The following is a 17984-nucleotide window of genomic DNA, read 5'->3' on the forward strand; positions in this document are numbered from 1 at the left end:
TTCAGATGCTTGCTTCTATGTTTAGGCGGGGCCGAACAATGCCCAGCGACCTCGGAATTGGACCGCAAGGAGCTCTGTCATTCTGAAACGGGTCGTTGGAAGCAGCGCGAGGGCTATCACCACCTAATACCCGGGACTGAGATAAGTTGTATCAGCATTCGGCATATACAAAGTCTGATACAAACTATACTTTCCCATAATTTCGCTACCGGTTAGCGGGTATTGGATTGGACCACACACACACACAGTGCATCGTTTTAGGGTTTTTTCTTTTTGTTATTTCTACGAAGATTTGTTTCAAATTTGTAAATTGTGCCAAAAATATTCAAAAATATTTGAATGATAAACCTATAATTTGCATTCGTTAAGAAATTTTAAGAATTTAAAACTGTGCATATTTAATTTAAATGTGCACCGTTTTAGAGTTTTTTCTTTTTGTTTTTTCTACGAATATTTGTTTCAAATTTGTAAATTGTGCCATTTAATTTAAAACATTCAAAATATTTGTAAAAATAATCATATGTTTCATAATTTGGATATTGTTAATTTGACCTTTGTTTGCTAAAATATTAGTTGTGCATAAAATTTAAATCAGGATTTTTTTTTAATTTAATGATCAAGATTTGTCCTTCAAAGAAAGCAGTAAAGAATTTTCTCAACCATTCGATTTTTTAAAGCTAAAATAGAACGATTTTTTAATGAAAATAGCTACAACTTCTAAAAAAATACTATTAAATAGCATGTTTAAATCTGAAATCAAAACTATTTTTGAAAATTTTTCAAATGTATATTTTGGGCAGTTTAAAAAATCTCTGTTCCAAAAACAATTCGTCGGTCATCATAAATTTATACAAAATTATTATTATTAAATATGGAAGAAAAAATAATAGAAAAAATAAAAAAAAAGTCAATGAATATTTAATTAACAGAAAGAATATCTCCAAAATGCTTGGCATTTTCAGCAGATAGTTTAAGAAATACAGAAAAACATTTTATTTTGAAGCTTTACTAAGAAAACTGATTTGAAGAAATGTACATGGACGTTGAGTAAAAAAACAAAAAAATAAAATATAACAAAAAAAATTAAAGAACAAGCCATAGTCTCAACATTTGAATGCAAAAAGTGTTTAAAAATGCATTTTACACTAGTTCAGTTGTTTTGCAATTATTAGTCTTCAAAAAATGTACGGAAAAAACTTTTTGCGATATTAAAGACCGAAAATTAAAAAAAAAATCAAAAGATTATTAAATCAACCCAAACATGCTTAAAAATGATTCCAAACGCAGGGGAATGTATTTTAAATAGATTTCAGCTGATTGCACTCAATTTTCGATTGAAATTTAGATGTTCTATGAAAAAAATGAAGGAAGGGACAAAAACTTTAAATAAAATTTGTACCAGCCTAATGTGTTGTTGAAAAAATCGCAGCTCGATCATTTTTTATGATTTTTTACCATTTTGTGTTTTGGGTATTTCAGACAGTTTTTCTAAATTAAAATTATTTTCGAAAATTTATTCCATCAATCAACTTACCGAAGATACTTAATCGATAAAAAAAAGTGTTACCGTTTTTTTATATTTGTATGGAACTTTCCTGCACTGCTGCCAAAGTGTATACATTTTTGTTTGGACTAATGATTCAAAAAGACTTTTTGGTTAAAAAGAAAGTACTCACCAAAAAATAATAATTAATTCACAGAAATTGATAATTCTTGGAATAATCGTTCTTCTTGAATACGAAACGAAACTATTGGCACTACGCCCCCCGGGGCATGGCCTTCCTCTAACGTGGGATTTCTGCTCCAGCGCCTCTGACGAGACAGGAGAAACCGGGACCGACGTTTTACTTCACCATCCGATAGAAGCTCAGTGGATAAGGCGGGAATCGAACCCGCGTCTCATAGCATCATCGGGATCGGCAGCCGAAGCCGCTACCCCTGTGCCACGAGACCCACCACTCTTGAATACACAAAACCTTTTTTCAAAGAAACTTTACGAGCATTTATATAAATGTTGATAACAATGTATTTTTGCAAATCTTTTCTACAAAATTATATATTGTAAATGCCATTTCCTGCTTTCTAATAATAATTAATGTTATTCTAAAAAATAAAAACGTTTTTTTTAATTTTTAGTTTGTAAAATCTATATAGCATGATGATGAAAAATCCCAATCATTAGAAAAATTAGAGGTTTGGATTGGAAACAGATAAAAACGGCTTCGTTTTCAACTTACTTACTTTGTACTCAAGATATTTGAAAGCTTTCTTGAGGAACTCAAACTTTGAACCAAATGTATGCGTTCCAAAAGTATGTTGATACCAACGTTAGCCTAAAAAAAACATTGTAATTTGGTTTAAAAACATTCCGGAAAATTCCTTCTGGTCTCGGGAGAAAACCGGGAAAAAACCGGGAAATTGAAAATCGAAATCTGGTGGCCACCCTGTTTTAGTGGCAATCTAGGAAATTTGATGAGAATTTAATGAAAATTTATGTTTTTTGGTTCTATTTGTTGTAGAACGATGATAAACATTTTGATTTTATGTTTCCACAAGGTTTTTATAATTAACATGTTCATTTTTGATAAAATTTTGCGTTTCAATAAAGTGCTCTGAAGAGCCTATTTTCGCCCCCCTAAATCCAATTTTCGCACACCCTTGGAACCAGTTTTCGACCACGACAAAAATCTAGAAATCCAATGAAATTATGACACAAAGCTAAGCAAATATGGTCTCCTATTGATACACAACATGTTCCCGAAGCACAATTTCATTGATGTGCACTTCTTTTGTCGTAAAATAAATTGAAGTTCAAAAAACCCTAGGAGTTTTCATTACAGATATCTTACTAATGTTGAGGTTCTTTGTATATACTAACTAAAACCAAAACATATTCTCACTCTCACTAAAAAAATATGACTAAATCAAAATTTGTGTTAGAACTCATGTGTCCCGATTCACCCAATATAAGGGCACACAGTTACAATTAGCTCCATGTTGTTGTTGATTTTGTTAGAAGAGCTTTAACCCTATAGGTCATTCGCTCCCGAATTGACTCAATATAAAACTTCGAGTACCTCTTAAAGCACATGTGTAACTACTTTTCCATCCTCTGCTTAATTTCTCCTCTGTACCAGTAAACTTTTACTACTTTTGAACTAGATGTTCCATATCTTAGCCTAGGTTAATTTTTAAACTGATGTTTATACCAAAACCCCCTTATGAGTGAAAGGAATAAAAATGATTATTTATCTTTAAAAAATAATCTAGAATGTTCCAAATATATTTTCAAGCACATTTCGCTGCGATTAGATAAGTTTTTATGGTAAACGAAAACTGGTTCTAGATAAAATCTTAAAACACAATACTAGATTTCGCCCTGGACGAAAATTGGATCGCATGTTTTTTCATGACCCCAGAAATCGCGCACTTTATTTTATTGAAATAACCTTTGGTAAACGTTTAAAACAGGTAAATCACTAGATTTTCATGAAATTCAGACATACAGTGAACTAATGAATTATTCATTTACATTATTTTTTTGCAAAATGAGTTGTTTTCCTTCATAAACATTATTACCCGCTGTAGGCTAAATTGACAAAAAATATGGCGGCTGCAGTAAGGCATTTTTTGAAAAGCTTATAAAAACTAAATAAACAATAGAAATTCATCAGGAAAGTTTCAATAAGTACTAAAAATGAATGAATATGTGAACCTGCATAATAAATTCAACCAAAAAATGGTATAAGTTTGCTAAATACAGATTTAATCCAGTAGGTGGGCGAAAACTGGGTCCTCTACCCTTTTCGTTCATTTTTTTTTAATGAAAATTTTGGGGGAAATATTTAAATTAAATTAAACGCCAAGCGTCAAAAGCTTTAAAAATGCACCAGAAGCAGTGCATGAATCATTTGAAACAATAACTCTTTCGTGAATTTTTCGTTGGCGCTGAAAAGCGCCATTTTGTTAAATTGCAGCAGAAGATGATTCTTGTGGCCATCTTCTCGAGCGTCCATCCAAGTAGGCCTTGTTTTTCTCCTTCGACGTTGTTTTGGCAGCAATTTCACGCACACGCTGGCGTGTTTCTTCTTTTCGGAGCTCGCTCTTGATTTCCTCCAGTCGTTGATTTTTTTTTCCGCTGCTGCTACTGCTGCTACGATGTTGTCGGTTCGAACGATGACGATGGAATGAAAATCGTTGGCAAAAATGCTGCCTTCACGACTTCTTATCCCCACCAGTGCATCAAAAAGCGAATGACGTAAGAATGGGATAACCGGCGCAAAGGGGCGGGGCATCCGTCACCATTCTAAGCCAATATAACCCCGCTCGGTCAACCCTGGGAAATCATTCTATCGTTGGACGCCGAGGAGTAAACAACAACAATATTCTGGCCACAAGACCCGGAGTGGCCAGATTCCTAAGGGGTGTTCTGATGGAAGGCCATACGAGACTGGACAACATGGGTATCAAACTTCTTGGATTTTGATACTGGTGATGAAAATGGCCATTTTGACAGTATTGGCCACAACCTGGAGTGGCTGGTGCCCTCAGGGAGGTTCTCCCGGAAGGACATTTACCGAACCATACGATTTTGGGTTTTTGGTATTGGTAATGAAAATGGCAATTTAGAAAAAGTTAACCAAAAGCTGCAGTGGCCGGTGCCCTAAAGGAAAGTTTTCCCGGGAAGACATCTATTGAACCAACGAGTTTTGGCAATATGGGTATCACAACTCATGGTTTACAATACTGGCCATTTCGAAAAAGGTGTCAACAATCTGGAGAGGATGTACCTCACGATTGTTCAGATTGGGGGACAAACATCGAATGATAGAGATATCATGGTTTTTTAATACGGAGCTTAAAGAGAAATTAAACGAAAATATAAATCCAATAGAGCAATTCTCTACGAAATCGGTCTTTTTTCTTCAATTTTAATTTTTGTATTTTTTAATCCGGCTGAAACTTTTTTGGTGCCTTCGGTATGCCCAAAGAAGCCATTTTGCATCATTAGTTTGTCCATATAATTTTCCATACAAATTCGGCAGCTGTCCATACAAAAATGATGTATGAAAATTCAAAAATCTGTATCTTTTGAAGGAATTTTTTGATCGATTTGGTGTCTTCGGCAAAGTTGTAGGTATGGATACGGACTACACTGGAAAAAATAATACACGGTAAAAAAAAATTTGGTGATTTTTTTATTTAACTTTTTATCACTTAAACTTGATTTACAAAAAAACACTATTTTTAATTTTTTTTTATTTTTTGATATGTTTTAGAAGACATAAAATGCCAACTTTTCAGAAATTTCCAGGTTGTGCAAAAAATCACTGACCGAGTTATGAATTTTTTAATCAATACTGATTTTTTCAAAAAATCGAAATTTTGGTCGTAAAAATTTTTCAACTTCATTTTTCGATGTAAAATCAAATTTGCAATCAAAAAGTACTTTACTAAAATTTTGATAAAGTGCACCGTTTTCAAGTTATAGCCATATTTAAGTGACTTTTTTGAAAATAGTCGCAGTTTTTCATTTTTTTAAATTAGTGCACATGTTTGCCCAGTTTTGAAAAAAATATTTTTGAAAAGCTGAGAAAATTCTCTATATTTTGCTTATTCGGACTATGTTGATACGACCTTTAGTTGCTGAGATATTGCAATGCAAAGGTTTAAAAACAGGAAAATTGATGTTTTCTAAGTTTCACCCAAACAACCCACCATTTTCTATCGTCAATATCTCAGCAACTAATGGTCCGATTTTCAATGTTAATATATGAAACAATTGTGAAATTTTCCGATCTTTTCGAAAAAAATATTTTTGGAATTTTCAAATCAAGACAAACATTTTAAAAGGGCGTAATATTGAATGTTTGGCCTTTGTGAAATGTTAGTCTTGATTTGAAAATTCCAAAAATATTTTTTTCGAAGAGATCGGAAAATTTCACAAATGTTTCATATATTAACATTGAAAATCGGACCATTAGTTGCTGAGATATTGACGATAGAAAATGGTGGGTTGTTTGGGTGAAACTTAGAAAACATCAATTTTCCTGTTTTTAAACCTTTGCATTGCAATATCTCAGCAACTAAAGGTCGTATCAACAAAGTCCAAATAAGCAAAATATAGAGAATTTTCTCAGCTTTTCAAAAATATTTTTTTCAAAACTGGGCAAACATGTGCACTAATTTAAAAAAATTTAAAACTGCGACTATTTTCAAAAAAGTCACTTAAATATGGCTATAACTTGAAAACGGTGCACTTTATCAAAATTTCAGTAAAGTACTTTTTGATTGCAAATTTGATTTTACATCGAAAAATGAAGTTGAAAAATTTTTACGACCAAAATTTCGATTTTTTGAAAAAATCAGTATTGATTAAAAAATTCATAACTCGGTCAGTGATTTTTTGCACAACCTGGAAATTTCTGAAAAGTTGGCATTTTATGCCTTCTAAAACACATCAAAAAATAAAAAAAATTAAAAATAGTGTTTTTTTGTAAATCAAGTTTTAGTGATAAAAAGTTAAATAAAAAAATCACCAAATTTTTTTTACCGTGTATTATTTTTTTCCAGTGTAGTCCGTATCCATACCTACAACTTTGCCGAAGACACCAAATCGATCAAAAAATTCCTTCAAAAGATACAGATTTTTGAATTTTCATACATCATTTTTGTATGGACAGCTGCCGAATTTGTATGGAAAATTATATGGACAAACTAATGATGCAAAATGGCTTCTTTGGGCATACCGAAGGCACCAAAAAAGTTTCAGTCGGATTAAAAAATACAAAAAAAATCGAATGACCGAAATCCTAGAGAACTGCTCAATAATGTTTTGATTTCATCTGACGCATAATTCAACAAAATTGCTTAATTTTAAAAGCTTTTCTGCTAAGTTCTTTGTCATACTGGTCATGTGTAACATAACCACCTGCACCTTTTTTTTCTACAAATCGAATGATTTTTAATGCAGTTCTGTTTGACCGTGTGGTCGACCCTATCTTATTAACATTTTACTAGACCTTTAATAACATTTAATAACCCTAATGATTGGTTGTTGGCCTGACAAAGCCAGACAAGTGCAGTGGTCTAGCGGCAGAATTTTGTACTGGGTTGCGGCGAAATTCGCCTGAGGCACAGACAAATAGAGGCGTTTTTTGTAGCTTGGTCATTCCCATTGAACATTTCTGGAGTCTTATTTTAGGTTAGAAACTCAAATTCAACAATGGAGTTCGAACTGCTTTTTTTAATTTCTAGAATTTTTAATTATTAATTGTTAAGTTTTAGTTTTTTTTTTAGTTTTAACAATTTTTAATTTTTTTTATCCTGGCATTATTCTAGCAATGTTGGAATTTGGAAGCCATGAACTTTTTAATTTTTAGTTTATTTAAATAACTCTGTGATTTTTTTTAATACTAAAAATATTTGAATTTTTTAAGATTCAAATTGGTAATTCCATGATTTAAAAAAATATCTTTTATTTACAAATCTGTGATTATTTTTTTTAATTTCTCAACTCCATTATGTCTGTTTTTTAATATTTGTACTTTTTTAATTTCTTAATAAGGTCCTAAATCACTACGTAAATTTTTATGTACACTTAAAATCAGAAGTACCCCTCAAAAGGATACTTTCTATCCTTTTTTCAAGTTCACCCGGCGTCACCCTTTCAAAAGGGTATGTCAAAATCAGTACATTTTCGATACCCTTTTAAAAGGGTGACGTGGGTGAACTTGATAAAAGGATACTTTTGACTTTGAGTGTATAAGGCTAGTACGCAGATCGGAAGGAAAGGGGTCAAGAAACAGCTTTACGAACAGCAGAACAAAGGAGAGGGAGCGATTTCTTGGGGCTTTTCTTCACCCTCTCTGGCTTGCTTTAGCTGCCGCTGCTGCCCATTTGACTTTTTTCTTGACCGGTTCCTTTCGAAGTGCTTATAACGGTAAAAAACACGATTAAAACCCATTTCTGTTCATTTTTTTTTTTTCATTTTAATGAAAAATAAATATATTGACAAGTCCATTTTTTTATGGATCAACTATGGTCCCCTTGGAACGAGCTGTTAAGTAGGACCCTAGGTCCTGTCAAGAAGGGCCGCGAAGTATTTTTTTTTAAATTGATTTAAAAATCCATCTTAAATTCTTTGCGCACGAACAAAGGGTCATTGTACTCAGACCTAGACTCAGACAAATAAGCTTTATCGTTGTGAACACTAATATCATAAACTTTAGCTAAATTTTGGACCCAATTTCTGAATTTTTAAATTTCTGTGTTTCGAAGTTTTTGAGTTTCCTACTCAATTTTTTTAAATTTTCTGCCAGAAAATTGAATAATATTTTTTCCCAGGTTTAGGTCGTTGCAAACATTTTTCAAAGCTTATGTCGTTTGAACTCCTTTGAAGACATTTTAAATTTTCATGAAATAACAATGTACAGTCCCACGAAAAGTTATTTTTCTCGAGAAAAAAAAAATCCGTCAATACATCAATATTTTGAAAACAAATATTGGAAAGGAACTGGACGCGTGTAAAATTCAATTTTAAACATTTTTTTCTTCCAAACGTTGAAACCTAGGCTTGCAATATATTTTTTTTACATATTTTTTTTTGCCCCCCCCCCCTCGACTTTGGTTAGAGCCGAGGGACATAAACTTAAAAAAATATTTGCAACGGACTTACTTAATTTTGAGCTAAAAAACAAAACCCGTACTTTTAATTTTAATTTCCCCTTGCAAAAATCACGATTAGCTGAGTTTGTTATCCCACTTTTATCATACGAATTTCTGAGTTCAGGTACTTAAACCATAAAAAGTGTTATTTGGGTTCCCTAATAAAATCGGTGTGCCTATAGGCCTATAGGGAGCGTTCTTTTTTACGTAAAACGTAACGCAAAAGATATTGGACCCCCTTCTCCCCCCCTCGTAACAAAATGTCCCAGCAGAATAAAAAATATCTTGAGTTTTTTTTTAAAAGGTCCAATAAGCTATTGTCTTGTTCATAGGACCTATTCAAAAAAAAAAACTCTAGATATATATGTAGCTCGCACTCGATTATCGGAAGTCCTCGCTAAAATTTCACTCTGGGTATTATTGCGCTCACAAATAACAAAATAAATCGCAGTGTTTTTAAAAATCAGCAAATTAAAATCAGCAAATTAAACCTAATTTAATGAATTTAATGACGCTTGTCTGTGATCTTTGTTATTCAACGGCTGCGCAATTTTCGCCCGCAACACTAGCGCCACCGTCGTCCGTTCCGCGAACTACCCGCCGCGAAAGAGAGGCGAAAGAGGGAAAAAATAACGTTCAGAAATCAAACAACCAACTTCAAAAACCCAGCACAATCCAAGCAAACGAGGGTCGCCGTCGCGGGCATTTTTGAGACCAATAAAAACTAATTTTTACGTTCAATTTCGCGATTTTAACGGAGTGAATTGCTGTGCAATTACGAGGGAAAAGTGCGCGCGACAGCTGGGCAGTGTTTTTAAAGTGGAATTTTTAGTTTTGTTTGCGTAATTTTCGGTTTCTAGTTTTTCCGGCGCGCCATCATGAATCGAGGAGGAGGTGAGTTTTGGATGGAAGAGAAAAAAAATGACCGCAAAATTGCGTGAGCTGCTGCGATGTCCTTGCAACGGTTTTTGTTGCCGCCGCCCTCTTGGATTTGGTCTTGTTTACAAACTTTGCTTCTTCTTTTTTTTACACTCGCTCGCAGAAGGAACGCCACCGGCGACCAAATCCGGCCGCAAGGTGAAGCGTCCGGCGCATTTTGACGACTCGCCGGACACCGTGGTGGCGTCCCCTGGCAAGCGAAAGGACACGACGGGGGTGTCGGAAGCGGCTTCGGCGAAGAAAACCGCCCGGAAGACGCTGGTTCTGGGTTCGGCCGGAACGCCGCCTTCGGCGAAGAATGGGTCCGATTCGGAATCTGGGGAGGTGAAGAAGTCGTCGCGCAAGACGCTGGCTAAAAATGGGGGAAGCAGCCGGGAGGAGTCGCCGGAGCCGGAGGTGGTGAAGAAGGTTGCTCCGGCTTCGGCCCGGAAGACGCTGCTCAAGTCGGCGGTCAAGAACAGTTCGGCGGATGGTGGAACGCCCAAGAAGACACCGGCCAAGAAGGTTGAAGCAGAGCCGGAGCAGGTTCCCGAGGCTGGTCCCGGATTGTCCCGAACTGGACGTAAGATTAAGGTGCCGGCACATCTGAAGGAGTTTGAGGACGTGGTCGTGCCGGCTGTTACGGCGTCGAGGAAGTCCGTTGCTCCCAAGAAGGACGAACTGGACGTGGAGGAGAAACCGGTTCCGAAGACGCCGGGCAAGGCGAAGGCTGCCGTCGTGCGGCAGCTGGCCACGGAGCATGAAGACGAGAAGCCTGCGGCCAAGACGCCGGGAAAGGGAAAGTTGACCCGCAAAGCTGCTGAAGAAAGCGAGGAGGAGGAAGAAAAACCGGTGACCAAAACTCCCGGACGTGGTCGATCGGTTGCACGCAAAGCCATCGATGAAGAAGAGGAGGTCAAACCAGCGGCCAAGGCTCCAGGACGGGGTCGGTCCATGGCACGCAAGCCTTCCGTTGATGAAGTGGCTTTCGAAGAGAAGCCAAAGACTTATGGTCGGGCCAGATCGGTCGCTCGTCAAACTGAGGAAGAGGACAAACCTGCGCCGAAAACTCCCGGAAAATTTGTCCGCAAAGCTGCCGAAGAACCGGAAGAGGAGACCAAACCGGCACCCAAAACCCCGGCCAGAACCAAGTCCGTTCCGCGTCGATTCGCCGATGCCGCCGACGAGGAGGAGCCCAAACCTGCCCCGAAAACTCCCGGTCGAGCAAAGTCCATGGCAGCTCGCAAGCCATCCGTGGACGAACCTGCTCCAGCGCCGAAAACGCCTGCTCGTCGAAACAAATCCATGGCTCCGCAAGCGACCAAACCAGATGAGACCGATCCGCTTGCCCTGCCAGACGAACCCACTTCCAAGGTCGAGTCTCCAGTCAAGAAACCGGCGACCAAAACGCCCGCCAGGGCGAAGTCAGTCGCGCGCGACCCTTCCCCGGAACCTTCGGTCAAACCAGATTCCTCGGAACCGGCCCCAACATCCCGCTCGGGACGCAAGATCAAGCCCAAAAAGTACTTTGGCGAGTTCGAGCAGGACGAATCGGTCCCGACGGTGGTGGCCGCGGCAGCAGCAACCCCCAAGGTGGTCCCTGCGTCCCCGGTGAAGACCGCTTCGCCGAAGGTTGCGGCCCCGTCGCCGATCCGTTCACCGCAGCAAATCGTGAAGAAGGGCTCGCCGTACGCGCCGAAAAAGGACACTCCGGTGGCGACGACGACGTCGCCGGTTAAGCGACTCAGCGTCCCGGTGCAGCAACTGCCGGCGGCGGTGTCGACCAAGAAGGCCAAAAAGGTAATTGACTTTAGAAGCGTTGAAGGTTGAACTTTTGCTAACTTTTTGACAAATTGTATCTTCCTCTAGGACGACGACGGCGAAGGCTCGCCGTTCAAGATCTCCCCGGCGACGGAGGAGCGCCAAATTACCAAGCGCAACGTCAACGACCATCACCACCTGAAGCCGGAAACGCCGAAACCCGCATCACCGGTGGCCGCCCCTAAAGTCGTCTCTCCGCCAAAGAAGGCCTCGCCCAAGCCGCTGGCGGTCTCGACCTCCGACCCGGAAATCGTTCCCGATCGCGACCCACTGGCCAGTAGCAGCCGCTCCAGCGTCAGCACCGTTCCAACTGAATCTTCCGCCGAATCTACCACCCCTCCGAAGAAGGAGGCGGAGCAGGAGGAAGAACCACAGCAGGAGAACAAGCCGAAGCGCGGCCGCAAGACACTGCCCGCTGCGTCATCCTCTATTGACGATTCCGAACCGAAACCGGCGCCCAAGACGCCCAGTCGCAAAACCATGGCGGCCGCTCCAGCTCCGGCAGTCGCAGCTGAAGAACCCGGCAGCAGCCGTTCCGGCCGCAAGATCAAGCCGAAAAAGTTCTTTGACGATGCGGAAGCAACCGCAGCGGTGACCAAGTCGGCTGCGAAGCCGGTCAAGCCGGAAACGTCGGCCACCCCAGCGGGACGGGGCAAGAGGAAGACGATCGCTCCGGTGGTGAGCTCGGAAGAGGAGGAGGACGAGAAGCAGAAGAAGAAGAAGCAAAATGATGACGAGGATGAGCCGAAGGCGAGCGTGTCGCGCGAGGAGATTATGGCCATCGTTGGGGATTTCCAGGATGAGGCGCCGCCAGCGGTGGTGACGGAGGCTACGGAGGCCGAGCCCATCAACGGGTAAGTGAAAAAGAGCACGAGTGCGCGTGTGAACGAGAGAGAGAGAGTGAGCGCTGCAATATTAGAGCTTGATAAGAGAGAAAAAATCTGTTAGTCGTTAGGAATCTTGAAACCTTTACACTTCCAATGTTCAAAGGGATTTTGAATACTATTTCTTGTTACAGTTCTTTTTTTACATTCTTTTGCACAAACTGCAATGCCTATGCTTCCACTACTGCACTTTTTAAAATGTATTCGATTAAACTGAAACATATCGGAATTAAACGCGATTGAATTGCTCGAGCAAAAGCAATCTTCAGACTAAAACCTGCGCGTTTTCATTTCACCCACCCGGCCAATCCCTTCATCATCTTCATTCGTTGCTCACCTGTTTTTGGCTTTGAACGTTTCTAGCTTGGAGATTTGGATCCACTCGAACAGATCCCACTCCTGGTGACGCCAAAGCGGGAAAATCCGTTCGTTCGTGAATGCTGGTGGAGTTTTGCGGCGATTTGGTTGGTGCCTCGTCGTCGCTTGCTGCCGTCTTGGGCAGCTCCGATTCTTCGTCGAATGGTCGCCACCACAGTTGAAGCATTTCGCTTCGATGTTTTCGATTGTTTAGCTTGATTTTTGTGCTCACATACGCAGGTTGCTCCCGTCGTTTCTTCTTCTCACGTCCACAGGGAGGGTTTCCAGACAATTTTAAGCGTCCTTGCTCAAACTGCCTGGCTTTGCAGGTAGCACAATGGCATTCTTTAACTTCTTCAAATCTACCGATCCTGCTGGTGACGACTGCCTATTTTTAGCACTTTTCTGGAGCTGATCTGGAGACACTCCTCACTGGTTGGTAGAAATTGCGGGATTTTCATGTTTTCCATGGAGCTGCTTAATAGCTCAAATTGTTATTGAATTGATTTTTTTTCCATTACAAAAAAAGTTATTTATATTCTTTTTTTATTTTTTAGATCATTTTATACATTTAAACCCCTTACTGAATTCAATCAAATTAACAGTTTTAAGTAAATCCTCAAAGGCAGACCGGTAGTTGGAAGCATGTTTGCCTCTCACCCAAGTTGGCCGGGGTTCAGTCCCAGTCAACCCTGGTCGTTAGGTTGTAGGAGTCTTCTCCCTGGATTTGGTACGGAACACAATCTTCACGCTCGAAATTTCATCTTCCACCGTCTTCTTTTCGTCGCGAGATTCTCAGCACCAAGAATTGTCGATTTTTCTCTCTGATTCCAAATTGCACAACTATCCTCACGTCAACAGAACGTACCCACAAAAGCTGCCAAAAAACTTAATTTGTCAATGCAGTTTAACGGGATGTTTTGCGTGGTCGGCTTCCAACACCCCTATTGCGTTCTCTCTCATTGCGGTTTTCTGAGAAAGCAAAATAATCTTCGGCGAGTGTTCGTGAGCGAGGAAAAGAGAAGAAATGGCAGAAAGAGAATTCTTGCTGGAAAGCACGAAAAGAAGAGAACTCACAAGCTACAGTGACGATTGCTATACTTCCAGATATTTTTTGCAGGAATCATCAAATCTCGTATGAGTTTTCAAAAAGCCGTAAGAGCCACCGTGACCTGCGACACTATTTTCATTTTTCTCCAAATTGAAACAAAATTTCACTTATCTTTAATTTAGAGCACTTGAAGGACGTGTAGATGAACAATCTCAAGCACTTTTGAAATTGTTTTTTCGTAAGTAGGTCGAATACCGTTGCAAAAAGGGCTTTGTTTACCAATGGCTCTTACGTCTTTTTGAAAACTAATCCGAGAAATGATTGTTTTTTTTTCTATCACTCATTAACAACACTGTTTCGGATCATTTGTTATTTGCAATGTAACCCGTGTTTTTTTTAGTTTAGTTGAGTATAGTTAAATTGAACATTCTTCTGTGAAATGAAATCAATATGTTTTTACCTTTCTACTGCAGAAAGGTATAGGATTTGCTTTTGGATTTGACTATAGATCAATCTTCGTAATCCGAATATTACATTGAGGAAAATCCATCGGAAAAATCTAAAAAGAAACATCTACTATCGATTTTTGATGCCCTATCGATTGAAGCTGACAGAACTGATCTATCTTCAATCTCTGAATTTTGTGGCCTAATTTGTCATAGCGCGATGATGTCCGTGTGTGGTAAAAATGTGGTCAATTTTGTAGTTTCTTAGAGCCCATAGTTCTGATTTGAGATCTTTTGGTTGCATTTGAAAGGTGATTTTCTGAACCTGAACCAGTTAAAGTCTAAACTTTGATTTCTGGAATTTTTTTAGACCCGGAATAATTTTTAAACTGATGGGTTTTCAATAAAAATATATGGACAAATCCTCTCTTATTTTTATTCATGCTGAAAGTTTGGTTCAAAAATTACAGCTGTTGGAAAAAAAAAAATACTCAAGAGAAATTAAAGGCCCATTTTTCGGCATTCCTTAAATATTTTTTGTGTAATTTTGTCCAAATTTTCTTCTTTAAATCATAGTCCAGGCCATAATTACCGAGCTCTTGAAAATAATTTGACTTCGATCGGATCGGTTTAGATTTTAGAAAATTTTCCTTTTTGCCTTTCTTACTAAAGAATGGTATAGGATTTGCTTTTGGTTGTGACTATAGCTCAATCTGCATAATTCGAACATTTCATCGGGAAAATGTATCAAAAAAATCTCCAAAAAATCATGGACAGTTGATTGTGCTTGTAAGTGCTTATAAGTTTGAAAGTGTTGTCAGATCTTAAATCTTTTGGACTTGTTGGAAAGGTCTTTCATATACCTTTGTTAAAATGTATAGCATGACATCTTATAAAAGCCGCAATTTTCCCAGTCTTTCAATACAGTTTAATATACAATATAGTTTTTAAATATAACACTTAAAAAAATCAGGATTTCAATAACAACATTTTCGAGAAAAAAAAAACTTTTTGCCTGTACTTAGGGTTTTTTCAAATATTAAGTCAAGAGATTTTCGGAATTTAAGACCCCCACCCCCTAAACGCAGAGAAATACATTTTCAATTGATGCACGTAAATAAAAAAAAGTTGCCCAGAAAAAAAATCTTCCTGATTTCGAAGCTTTATATAAATTCTTAATTTTATTATTGTCCCATCCCAGAACAACCCAAGAAAAATCCGATGCCGCCCCAATCACTGACGAAATTTCAGCAGCCGAAGAAGTTGACCAGCCAGCAGAAGAGCCCACATCTGCTGCCACCATCCCCGAACCGGAAATGCAGGACTCCACCGAGGCCGCCGTCGAGGAAGTCGCTCCCGAGTCTGCCGGAAATTTTCCCGAGACCCCGATCGAACAGACACCTCCTTTAGCAGCTCTACCACAGCAGACCACAGCGGAAGCAGTCCCCGACGATCCTGCGCCCTCAGCTGAGGAACCGCCGATCGCCGAAATAGCAGAAGCGTCCGCCAGCAGTGCCTTCTCCGAGGCATTGCTCGTCGAGGAGGAGTCCGCAGGTGCCGCCGCCGGCGCCACCGCTGGGCCGACGGTAGAGGAGAAGATGGAGGAGCTGTTTGAGTCGGTGGAGTTTTTGGAGGAGTCGGGTCGGTTGAGCGACGTTGCGGCAGCAGCGGCGGCCGTTTCGGACGATGTACCTGCCGAGTTGTTGGCGCAGGAGCTCGGGGAGGTGATGGGTGAGGTTGGAGAAGCTGTTGGGGATGAGCAGGAGAAGGAGGTGGTGCCGGAGGAGGAACCAGCAGTTGAGGAACCTGTTGAAGCAGCTGTTGAGCAACAGCAACCGGATCAGACGGATGATTTGGACAACACGGAGGCGCCTTCGGCGCTTGAGGATTCTACGCAGGAGTCCGTTGCACCGGCAGAGGACGAGTTGAACAAGACGGAACCGCCGGCATCGCTGAACGACACGGCCGAGGACGTGGCCCAAAACGAGGAGGATTTGTTCTCTACCAGCATGCCGGACTCGGTTGACGAGTTTTTCGCGGAAAACGATCGTGACCAGGAGTCGATTACGGTTCTGCCTGAGGCTCCCAAGCAGAAAGAACCGGCGCTTGAGCAGGAAGAGATAGATCTCGTCGGTAAACTGCCGGAACCGCAGCAGTCTTCGAGCAACACGGTGGCGTTCGTAGAAATTCCGGACACTCCGAGCGTGGCGATCAAACAGCCGACGCCGGCAACGCCAAAGACTCCAGAATCGAAGCCAGCGATCGCCAAGGACGACGACTACTCGCCGGACAAACCGGACGCCCAAGAGCAGGCCAGCGTTCCCGTGCAGGCGCCGGAGATCATCGAAATCTTTGACAGTCCGATCGTCGCTACGGCCCTGGAACCGGCGCCAAAGCAGGCCACCAGCACTCCGGTGGGAAAGACTACCGCCGACAAGTTGACCGTCAAGGAGCGACTGATCCAAAACAGTCGCAAAAGGTCGCTGTCGGCGAGCGATGCCGACCTGAGCACCAAGAAGATCGTCACATTCCACAGCCCGGCCAACAGCACGATCATGGTCGAGACGTTGGATGAGCGGCTCAAGAAGAGCCTCAAGACGGACAGCAGTGAGTATTGTTTGAATGCTCTCTTTTATGTAAAATTTAATCACTGTACAATTCCTTTTACAGAATCCAAAAACGGCCGCAAGCGGTCCCTTTCGGAGCACAGAGAGATGGGAGCAGCGGCCACATCTGGACCGTCGGACGGGCCCAAGCCATCCAAGATCAGCAAACTGCCCAACTTTAAGAACATCCACCAGAACCAGTTCAGCCGGATGGAATCGATTGCCGAGTATCACAACCGAAAGGCGCAACGTGCGAAGGAGATCCTTACGAGCAGTGCGACCAAGAGTCCGGCCCCGGCGCGGAATGGTAAGTGTTTTGCGGAACGTCAACCTGGAATTTAAACCTGACCAACTTTACTTCTCTCGCAGCAACTCCCCAGAAATCTGCCCCCCAATCTGGTCAAAAGAACGGCGCTGGCGTCGCCATGCAGCTCAAATTCGGCGCTGCCAAGCCAGCGTCCCACTCTGCTGCTGCCTCCTCCTCCTCCTCCTCCACCTCCGCCGCGGCCAAGCTCCTCTCGGACGAGGCCCGCCAGGAGAAGCGCCAGCAGCAGTTTAAGGCCGCCTTCAAGCCCAGAAGCGAGGACGGTGCAGGTAAGTCACAGCAGCAGGACGCCCCGGACGGAACGCGGCGCGTCGTCGAGCAGAGCCGCCACAAGCAGCACCAGATTCTGAAGGGCGTCCGCACGAACAAGCGGTTCGAGCTGCTCATGAAATTCCGGGACGCGGCGCAGGATTAAGGCGAGGAGGCGAGCCGGACTCGAACATCTAGTGACCCCTTTAGTTTGTAGGAGACGACCCTTTTCTTTAGTGTATTAGCGCATCAACTGAAACCCTCATATTTTACACTCATTATTATTATTATTATTATCAACTAACTTTTGCAAAACGAGAACCAGCTGAGCTCGATTGAATTGTTTACATTAAATTTAACTGACTGCAAATTTAGCGTTTAACTGCCCTTCCCAATCGGGAAACGGACGCTGGAGCAATATTCGATTGTTTTTTTTTGGGACCATCCATAAACCACGTGGACACTTTTTTGGGAATCCCGAACCCCCCCCCCCCCCCTTCGTGGACAATTGTCCATACAAAAAAAATCTTTTTTATATGGAGCGTGGACAATCGCCATACCCCCCCCCCCCCCTTAAAGTGTCCACGTGGTTTATGGATGGTCCCTTTACCTATACTCTTAATTTCAACTTTATTTTTCTTCTCTTTAAAAATTGCCGCT

At 41.1% G+C, this 17984-nt stretch overlaps 1 protein-coding gene across 1 annotated transcript; it reads left to right on the forward strand.

Annotated features, from left to right (window-relative positions):
* Positions 1-9310: 9310 nt before the first annotated feature.
* On the forward strand, positions 9311-17784 carry LOC120414273 (nucleolar protein dao-5-like). The gene is made up of 6 exons (XM_039575394.2): positions 9311-9561; positions 9710-11385; positions 11455-12260; positions 15346-16751; positions 16815-17057; positions 17120-17784. Exons 1-6 carry the CDS (start codon positions 9546-9548, stop codon positions 17488-17490), a joined length of 4518 nt encoding a protein of 1505 aa, XP_039431328.1. The 5' UTR covers positions 9311-9545; the 3' UTR covers positions 17491-17784.
* Positions 17785-17984: the final 200 nt, after the last annotated feature.

Source organism: Culex pipiens, chromosome 1 (assembly GCF_016801865.2).
Source record: "Culex pipiens pallens isolate TS chromosome 1, TS_CPP_V2, whole genome shotgun sequence".
NCBI classification, from domain to species: domain Eukaryota; kingdom Metazoa; phylum Arthropoda; class Insecta; order Diptera; family Culicidae; genus Culex; species Culex pipiens.

Bases quoted from the DNA above. Each gene is read 5' to 3' on its own strand.
- LOC120414273 (XM_039575394.2), top strand. The intron at 11,386-11,454 runs GTAATTGACTTT...ATCTTCCTCTAG, and splicing joins CGACCAAGAAGGCCAAAAAG to GACGACGACGGCGAAGGCTC. The intron at 12,261-15,345 runs GTAAGTGAAAAA...GTCCCATCCCAG, and splicing joins GAGGCCGAGCCCATCAACGG to AACAACCCAAGAAAAATCCG.